Here is a 10,805-nt window from a genome sequence, read left to right as displayed (position 1 = left end):
CAAACAAGCAGTGACAGGAAAAAGTTTGTAAGCCAGAGCAAAATTGCATTTACTCCAAGCTAATTCAAACTCTAATTTAATTCATATTCAGTGCTTTGCTTGTTTTAAATTCAACCCTCTGAGCCCCTCATCAGTTTATTCACAGAGCCTAATTACGGTCTGAGATCACCCACAATGCTTTGCGCAGGTGTCGTTCCCAGATGAGCTCCTGTGTGTGTGTCTGTAGATAAGCAGTGTTTGTGTTTACTCACCTCTAAAGCTTTCTTAACGTCCTGCATGGCAGCCGCGTCCAGCTGAGGGCCGAGGGTCGAGCCGGATTTCTCCACGCTCTTCCCTCGGACTTTCTTTGTCTTCTCGGCTGGCAGCGTCTTCTCGGCTTCCTTCCCAGTGTCCTGCGATTCCTGATCGGCACGTACAGACGTCCCACACCACGGCTGGATGAGCCCCTGAGCCACAGCGTCACAGAGCATCCCCACAAGAACCACCTCCCTGCACACAATACAGCATAGATGATAGATCAGGCTAGAAAATAAACAATAAGAATACATACATACAATACATGCATGTAATTACAGAATAATTCAGTAAAATATTTTTACTATAAAATTAAACCAATTATAGAATAATTAATAATATTAACAATGCTAATAATAAATAAATAAAATAATAAAACAATCAAATAATGTACAAATTATTAAATATTAATAGAATAAAATAATCAAAATAATATAACTACAATAGTTATATAATTATAGAATAATAAAATAAAACACTTATATAATTATATAATAATTAAAGTAATAAAATATAATTTTATAATATAATAATAATATATAAAATAATTATAAAATAAAATAAATTAAATTAAATTAAAATTAAATTAAATTAAATTAAATTAAATTAAATATATTTAATTGAAAATATATGATTTGAGAGACACGATTTGAGGAATAATTAATGTTTGGAGCACAAATGTTAAATGAATTTTTACTATGATATATAAAATCCTTTATTATATTAAAATAATTATATAATTCTAAGATAATTATATAATAATCATATAAAATGAAATAGCACAAAGAATAGTTATATATTATAGAATAATTAAATTAATAATATAAAATAATGATATTATAAAATTGTGAAATACAGCAATATATAAAATCACTGTTTAATTATAAAATAAAATAAAACAAAATTTGATGATAAAATGCCATGATTTGAGTATTCATTCATGTTTGGAATATAAATGCTGCATGCTGACACACACACACACACACACACACACACACACACACACACACACACACCCACACACACACAAACACACACAAACAAACACACACACACACACACACACACACACACACACACACACACACACACACACACACACACACACACACACACACACACACACTCTTTAATACTTAAAGGACGTGACGTGTGCCCAAGTATGGTGTCCCATAGGTGTCAGCACCAGTCACTATTAGCACTAGGACTGACTTAACAAATCCAGTAATAAAGCGACACAGCTCCATATCTTACCCAGCATGCCCTGCCTGTCTGAGGAGCTCCAGCAGACGTCTGAAGGTGGGCAGAAGGAGCCGATGTCCTCCGGTGGTCAGCAGCCAGCTGTTGTAGTTCCACAGATACACAGCTGCATTAGCCACCAGCCAATCCTCACGCAGCTCCGCCCCAAGCTCCGCCCCTCGCAGGAATCCACCAGTGGCGTAAGCCGATAAATCCTTGATCCAATCACTGAGGAAAGACAAGAAAGACAACCAATGATTCTTAACATTTAGCAGACGCTTTTATCCAAAGCAACTTAAAAGCAAATCTGTTGTTACTGTAATAAAATTATTATTTTATTAGCATTTGATTTATTATTAGTAGTAGTAGTGAGGACCAACTTAAACACCACCAATAAATTTATACAATTGCAAACATTAAAAATATAATTATATAACTACAAAACAATTAAATAAAATGATAAAAACATAACAGAAAATAATAAATAATATAAAAAGTATTAATATATTTATATAATAATTAAAAACAATTTAAAATAAAATATTATAATTATTATTAAGATCATGATTATGCATATTTATATACTTACATTACACTTATATTGCTCTAATACAATGTATTTATATTAATTTTCATATTTATAGCAAATGTTTGTTGCATATTTAACATCTTTTGAATTTACAATTATGTTTTAAAAATAGTATGTGTAAATGCATAGTAATTTGGTACATATTTGCTCAGGTCAATAAATAATTCAATATTTTGTAACAAAAAGTCACCTGATGCAAAGCAATATCCACACAACATAATTCTAAAGACTTAATTTTACTATTTAACTATTCTGTATTATTTTACTATTCAAATATATATACTATGACTAATATATTGCTTTATACGATGAATTTAAATATTTTGCTCTGTACTTTTATGATCCCTTGCATACCTAATTTGCACTTGCCCCGTAATATTTCTTTAAATGCGCTGCTGCAGCTTGTACTCTGTATGCTCTGCACAATGATAATAGAGCTGAATCTAATTCATTCGGACGGCCGACACGTATTAAAGCAGCATGTGTAACAGTCTGAATGTCTCAGTGACGCACAGGCTGTCTGCTGAGAGTCAAGCTTATTGTTTCATGCGGCTTATAATATGAGAAAGTAATTTAATGCATGCTGGGATGTGGAATAGAGCGGCTCTCTGTGATTATCTTGTCTGTTCAGGTCCACATCAGGAGCTCAGTATTACACGCTCAACATTCAACACACCCAATTAATTTGGGAGATGAATTAATGTAATACAGAGCCAAAGATGCAACTTACATTTGCATGTCATACGAGTAAAATGAGTCTGTTATTATCTAAAACTAAAACCATGTATTTATACACAGTACAGGTCAAAAGTTTGGAAACATTACTATTTTTAATGTTTTTGAAAGAAGTCTCTTCTGCTCATCAAGCCTGCATTTATTTGATCAAAAATACAGAAAAAACAGTAATATTGTAAAATATTATTACAACTTAAAATAATAGTTTTCTATTTGAATATACTTAAAAAAAAAAATATTTTATTCCTGTGATGCAAAGCTGAATTTTCAGCATCATTACTCCAGCCTTCAGTGTCACATGTAACATCCAGTCTATCACATGATCATTTAGAAATCATTCTAATATTCTGATTTATTATGAGTGTTGGAAACAGTTCTGCTGTCTAATATATTTGATGAATAAAAGGTTAAAAAGAACTGCATTTATTAAAAAAAAATAAAAAATTATAATAATATATATTCTAATAATATATTTTCTTTACTATCACTTTTTATCAATTTAACACATCCTTGCTGAATAAAAGTATTGATTTTATTAAAAAAAAAAGAAAGAAAAAAATTACTGACCCCAAATTACTGACCAGTAGTGTATATTGTATTACAAATATTTATATTTTAAAAACATAGCTTCTTTTTTTTTTATTTTTTTTTTTACTTTTTATTCATCAAAAGTATCCTAAAAAAAGTATCACATGTTCTGAAAAAATATTAAGCAGCAGAACTGTTTCCAACTTTGATAATGAATCATCATATTAGAATGATTTCTACAGGATCATGTGATAATGATCCTAAAAATTCAGCTTTGCATCACAGAAATAAATGATAATTTAAAGTATAATAAATTTAAAAACAATTATTTTAAATTGTAATAATATATCACAATATTACATTTTTTTTCTGTATTTTTGATCAAATAAATGCAGGCTTGATGAGCAGAAGAAACTTCTTTCAAAAACATTAAAATAGTAATGTTTCCAAACTTTTGACCTGTACTATATATATATATATATATATATATAAAGATTGTTCGGTGTTTTTTTATTTATATATTTATTTATGTTTAAATATAGTTTTTGTTTATTTTGTTTATTTACATTTACATTTTTGTTTAGTTTAACTTAATATGAATGTAATAAAATAAGTAAATCTAAATAAACAAAAACTATATTTAAAAATAAATAAATATATAAATAAAAAAACACCCAACAAAATCTCTAAAATTAAATTGAAAACAGAAAACATTAAATTAAAATATATTTTAAAATATTTACAAAAAGCGGTATTTCTATGATGAAACTCACCTGTACAGGTTCCAGTGGGCGTCGTCTTCAGGTGGGCGTGTCCGTTTTTCATCAGGTGCTACAGCAGAGCCGTTTAGCTCCACCCCCTCAGAGCAGAGTTTAAGGACCGTTACCTAGACAACACAATACTGTGCTTTATGGGATGCCAGTTTAGATGAGAACTTGTTTTTACTTCAGAAATGATGTGCTATGCATCTAGAAGTCTCTAGAACTCTTTAACAACAAATGCATACAAACACATGTATGAAATAACAGTCAGAAATAAAGGCTCCTCAGAAGATGTGAGATGTTCTGGAGGCTTGTGAAGATCATTCCTCTGCTGAGGAACAGTGAAAGTAAAGCTTCTGGAAACAAACGCTCCTCAAAAAGATCCTGAGGATCAGATTTGAGACTCTAAAACATGATTGATGGAGAATCAAGTAAAGCTGAGCTGCTTTAGTCCAGTAAGAGTTCATCTGGAGATATTACTGCAGTTATTCTGACCTTTACTTGATCAGAATCACTCAAGATCTGACACCAGAAGCAGCAGCTGAAGCTGATTACACTAAAAGAGCTCTGACTGGATAAAACACTCTAAACTATCAATCAGAGACAGATTGAGTGTGAAACAGATTCAACAGCAGAGTTTGATCATTTAGAGCTTTAGAAATGTGTGCATCAAACATGATCCAGTAGCTTTAAAGGGTTAATGAAATAACAGTAACACAGGATGACTGCGGATCAAAGCCGCTCAGGTCCATGAGGAAAAACTTCCTCTTCCCCCGGATGACACGTGCATCAAATTAAAAGCACGTCTTTTGAAAAATCAACCCTCTAAAACGAGGAAACATGTTCGGCGAGAACAAAGTGATGCGATATCAAAGAGACGCTGCTCCGACAGACTCTGCTTTAGTCAAGGTCATCGCTTCTCAATGCATCGTGCCCAGATCTCTCTCCGCAGTTCAAAGCGAACGCGTCTCTGAAGACACAATCACACACAAGATCCTGGAGGTCTAATGCAGGCATTAAAGAAACGTCACTTTATTGAGCGGGACATTTTTTGAGAGTATTTCACTCAAGACTGTTCTTTCATTATTTACTGACTCCAAATCTGCTCGCTGTTGTTTTTTCTGTGGAGAACTTTCACGTTTCATCTGACACTTACACAAACTTTTTTTTGTGTTGCACAGAAGAAAGTAAGTCAGCGAATGAAGACAAAATGTTGAAAAGATAAACACAGCTTATATTCAGTGTTCTAGTGTTTCTCTGAACAATAACTGCTGACATTCAGAAATGTTGACGACGTCTTTAAACTCTGTAGTTCCTGTCTGGTTTCAGGCGTGACACTACATGTTTCTCATGCACTAGTTTTGAGATTTTAATCTCTTTTACATAAATAGCATGCCTTCTTTCAGACTAGTGCAAAGAAAGCCTCCACAATACACATTTAAGTTTTTATTTTATTGCATTTAACTATTTGCATTTGTAGATTTGAATTTTAATCTATGTTTTTAAAGGCTATGAGTTTTTTTTTTCCACTTCACAAGCACTTACATACACATCTACTGTTTTATTCTTATCTATATCCTGAAGGTTTTTATTGAGTGGTTTGTTCATATGTCATTCACACTGATCTATATTTAACATTTTATTCGTAAAAATATTGTGAAAATTTGTTTTTTTTTTCTGTCTGTTGACAGTATTTTCTGATTTATGGAGTGATAAAAAGAGAAATCCAAAATCACCTTAAAAAACAAAACAAAAAACCTTTAACTCTAATATGATTACAAAATCAGACAAGAATTTTGAATCTGGCTTTATCTGGAATGTTCTGGAAATAAATGCAAATTAGTGCATATTTAACGGAATGCCTCATTTGCATATTTAAACAATATTTTAGAACTAAATGCACGGTGAATATTCAGCTGGGGAAAGTATGATGATATCTATTAGTTATTTTGTATCCTACACTGTAAACAAACATTTTTTTCAAAGTTGTAAATATAAGACTACTAGAGAATATTTTAGGAAAAAAAAATAAATCCTTTTTATACTTTTTACTTTTTTTATTTTTTACGTTTTTCTACTTTAATATTTTTGTTTCTTTTACTTCCTTTGTAATTATTTGAGAATTTAACTAGCAACTTTTTTTTTTTTTTTTTTTTTGGTAAAAATTTCCATAAATGCTGAATTTGAGAAATCTTTAAATTATTATTAAAATATAAATTTCATAAATTTTCAAAATATTTTTTCAGTATATTTAGCTGTACAGTTTTGCCTTAACTAACTTTAACTAACAGTTTCAAGCCAATTCTCTTTTTATAATATAATATAATATAATATAATATAATATTAATAATATAATATAATATAATATAATATAATATAATATAATATAATATAATATAATATAATGTGCATTATGAGATCTGTATTATAACCTCTGAGGCAGTCATCATGATGTACAGTATATTGTACAGTATATAATTTACACAGGATTTTTCCTCCGAGCTACTGAAGTGCAAACCCGGTTCTAAAGGTTTCTTTGCTCATGTCAATCACAGAGTTGATTGCATACACAAATACTAACCCAAAAGCCTAACCTTTTTCTGAACTTTCTGAAGTCTGAACTGATTTGGGGAAAAAAATCATGCATCACTGGCACTATGTTTGATGAGAAAGAATGTGTGTGTACCTCAGCGCTGATGAAGTGGACCTCGGCGAGCAGACGCAGCAGATCTCTCTGTGTGCTGGACTCGGTCTGGTTCTTCTGATCTGGACTCGCTCTGATCTTGGGTTCACCTGCAATCACACAGGATTCAGTCAGTGAAACTCATCCCACAAACCTTCACGATGGAAACACGGCTGTCCATAAACCTGCTAAATGAGCCACAAACTAAACTGTATAGTCAATATTCTTAATGACCACAGATTATGATCGATACCAGATTGTTCTGTCATGATTCCTTAATTCAAAGGAATTTAATCAGAAAGCCCTGAGGAAGTGATTAACTAATCGCTCTCTGTGGCGTGACGGTCTAATGATTGGGTGACAGAATTCAACATGATGACGCTCAGCTTCAGCTCAAGGCTTGTAAAACATTAATGATAATGGACAGATCCAATCATTGAGAGGACTTCATCATCTGACCTCCACTTATCTGTACTTTTCAGCCTTGGCCTCACTCTTGGATTCTTTAGACTTCAAAGAAAAGCTTGAACTGAAAGGCTAATAAATCTTTAAATATAATCGATAAAACCAGCAAACATGAAGTAAAAACACACAAAAATCCTTTGAAAGCTGATTCATTCTAATATCTAGGAAAAATGCAGACAAGCTTTCAAGAATCAGATTATAAACAAGTTTGCACTAAAATTAAAACTTTTAATTAAAAAAAAAAAAATATTTTATAAATATTATTTAAAAGTTTTTTTTTTTTTTTTTTTGAGGTAGTAAATAAAAATGATTGGAGTAAATTTTAAAAAAAAATTTTTGATTGTAGTATGTTTTTAAAAAAGATTTATTTGTTATGTTTTAATATAAAAATTATGACTTTTTTCTTGCAAGATATAAAAGTTTTGTATTTTTTATTTGTAGGTATTGATTGGAGTAATTGTAAGTACAATTACAAGATATCATTTCAGAATTGCGAGATATAAAGGTAGAATTACAAAATATGAACTCACAATTTTTTGCAATTAGTCAGAATTTTGAAATAAGATGTAACTATAACCTTTTACATTTCTAATTCCATGTCAGAAACAAAACAACAACAACAACAAAAAAGAATGGCAAGATATAAACTTTGTATTGCGTGGAAAAAAGTTAGCATTTCGAGTTTATATTTCATTTCATTATGTCTTCTTTTCCCAAGAATTGTCTATTTAATATCCTGCAATTGTGATTTATTTTTTTTCTCAGAATTGTCAGATAAAAAAGTCGCAATTATCTTACTTCATAAGTTACTTGCAATTTCATAGTGAAAAATGTTTCTGAAATGTTTTTTTTTTTTTTCAGTGTATGTCATTAGTGCCACCAAACCAAACGACAAAAATAATGATCTTGTCAAACTCAGTCGCTGATGCTGATGAGAGTTTGTTCGAGACGCTCAAACATGCGTCTCAGTCTTCAGGGAAATCAACCAAGAACGACTTACAGTCCCTATAGAGCGTCTGAACACTGGAACCTGAAATGATTTTAATATTACACACATCAGCTGTAAGCTTATTTTGAAAAATGTGCCTTTTCCAGCACATGCAGCAGCTCTGCGTCATTGCATTATTCCTGGCTCTCGCAGGACTCACTTACTGGTGTTTTTCCATCGTCCATCATCATAGAGCAGACAGAAGCGACAGGCCGCCTGGCACACGTCAAAAACCTCCTGTTTCCGGGCGGTCTTGGCCAGCGAACCCCATAATTTCACCCTGACAGAGACACAAACATCACAGAATTCACATTTCAATCTGCCGTTCCCTCGGCGTCTTCGGCTCAGTCGCACGAAATAACGAATGCATCCTTCATCTTTGCTGGTTTTATTCACATGTTCCTTCCTTGAGGAAGAAAATAGAAAAGAATAAAGTTTTCCCATCATAATGAAGTCCTGGTGGGCCCGTATGCTCCTGGCCTTGAGAAATGTTCAATGATGAACCCGAGGGTGAAGCTGATGGAGGGAACTCATAGCCTGCTTTATTTTAATAAACACATACAGTACACATGGCTTTTGGGAGTGAGTAAAAATGAGCTCAGTTTTCAGAAATAAGAACTATGTTGATTTGTGAGAGTGGTTTCATCATGCTATACATAAGGTTAACACCGAGAAATAAACTAAATAATTAAGACTGTTTAATATTTTTGAAAGAAGTCTCTTCTGCGCACCAGAACTGCATTTATTTGATAAAAAATACAGTAAAAAAAATCTGAAATATTATTACAATTCAAAATAACTGTTTTCTGTGTGAATATATTTTAATATGTAATTTAGTCCTGTGATGCAAAGCTGAATTTTCTCACTTGATTATTATCAATGTTGAAAACAGTTGTGCTGCTAAAAAAAATAATTAATACTTTAATTGATCAAAGACACCTTAAGCTTATGAATTGTGTTGTTTATAATTTTGATTTTTATTTCTATTTCAAATAAATGCTGTTCTTTTGAACTTTCTATTCATCTGTGAATCCTGAAAAATGAAATGTATCAGTTTCCACAAAAATATTGTGCAGCACGACTGTTTTCAACATTGATAATAATCAGAAATGTTTCTCCAGCAGCAAATCATCATATTAGAATGATTTCTGAAGATCATGTGACACTGAAGACTGGAGTAATGATGCTGAAAATACAGCTGCACATCACAGAAATAAATTACACTTTAACAGATATTCACACAGAAAACAGCTGTTTTAAATTATAATAATATTTCAAATTTTTTACTGTGTTTTTAATCAAATAAATGCAGCCTCGGTGAGCAGAAGAGACTTATTTCAAAAACATTTAAAAAATCTTCATCATTCCAAACTTTTAACCGGCATTGAAAATAATGCGTCTTGTAAAAGTTCAACATAAAGCGTAAACACACACCTTTCTTTGTCATCTGAGCTCTTGTCAAGTCCATCCAAATGACCTTTGACCTTCTGCACACAGCTGCTGTGATGCTGGGCTTTAGCAGCGAGCAGCTCCAGACGATCTCCAGCTCCATCATCTAGAGAAACACAATCAGCTCAGTCCTGATCATCAGTGGAACAAAATCTTATCTCACAGTATGACTTCTTTAATATAACCACAGCAACACTATATTACCATAATACAGTTAAAGTCTATGAAAAGGGATATGAATAGATTGAAGTAAAATTGATGTTATATTATTATATATTAATACTAAAATGATTTATGCTGTTTCTTGCTATGACTATTAATAATTATTACTTGTGATAAATTGTGAAAAAAGATGACTTTAGAAGGTCAAATATATATAAGAATGAAGCAAACAATCATAATTTATTGTGCAAACACATGCAAGATCTGTGCAAATCATCCAATGTAAGATTCTGCATGCAAGCGCAAATATCTAAAGTATAATGTTTGCAAAAAACTAAAATATATAAAGATTTCTAACATGCATCTGATGTTTGAGAGCTGCACAGAACAAACACCATTAAATCTGTTCCACATTTCAGTGTGTTGATACTGCGATGAGGATTAACAATTACAGTTATGACCTGAACATACAGTTGTAATTGTATTACTAATCAAGACAGTTCACTAGTATTAGCATAGAGTCCTACAAGTGAGATATGCACAAACCTTTGACTTTACTGTCAGCATCCAGGACGGTTTGGAAAGCATCGGGTGCCAGAGCGACTCCAGCACTAACCAGCAGCGGCCTTCGCTTTCTCAAAGCCTCGCGCCCGCTTCCCTCTTTAGCCTGTTTAGATCACATCACAAGCTCAGTACAGTACACACAGAACACCAGCGCTCTGATACTGAACCCAGACGCAGCCCTTCTGAACAATGTGCATCGAATGTGAGGACTTCAGATGCTAAATTAAACAATTTTGGGGTTGGTAAGTTTTCTCAAATGTTTTTAAAAAAGAAGTCTCTTCTGCTCAACAAAGGTGCATTTAAAAATACAGAAAAAAGTGAAATATTATTACAATTAAAAACAGCTGT

General features: G+C 32.1%; 1 protein-coding gene across 1 annotated transcript in view; it reads right to left on the bottom strand.

The window, feature by feature from the left end:
• The window catches only part of LOC109085197 (cilia- and flagella-associated protein 46), an 88,182-nt gene that overhangs the window by 57,756 nt on the left and 19,621 nt on the right, over positions 1-10,805 (bottom strand). Inside the window, 7 exon segments of the mRNA XM_042737619.1 lie at positions 252-489; positions 1,549-1,761; positions 4,159-4,271; positions 6,833-6,939; positions 8,447-8,562; positions 9,717-9,837; positions 10,440-10,560. Of these exon segments, the coding sequence (XP_042593553.1) occupies positions 252-489; positions 1,549-1,761; positions 4,159-4,271; positions 6,833-6,939; positions 8,447-8,562; positions 9,717-9,837; positions 10,440-10,560 (1,029 nt within the window).

This window comes from Cyprinus carpio, chromosome B13 (genome assembly GCF_018340385.1).
Source record: "Cyprinus carpio isolate SPL01 chromosome B13, ASM1834038v1, whole genome shotgun sequence".
NCBI classification, from domain to species: domain Eukaryota; kingdom Metazoa; phylum Chordata; class Actinopteri; order Cypriniformes; family Cyprinidae; genus Cyprinus; species Cyprinus carpio.
This window is presented reverse-complemented; position numbering and strand designations above follow the sequence as displayed.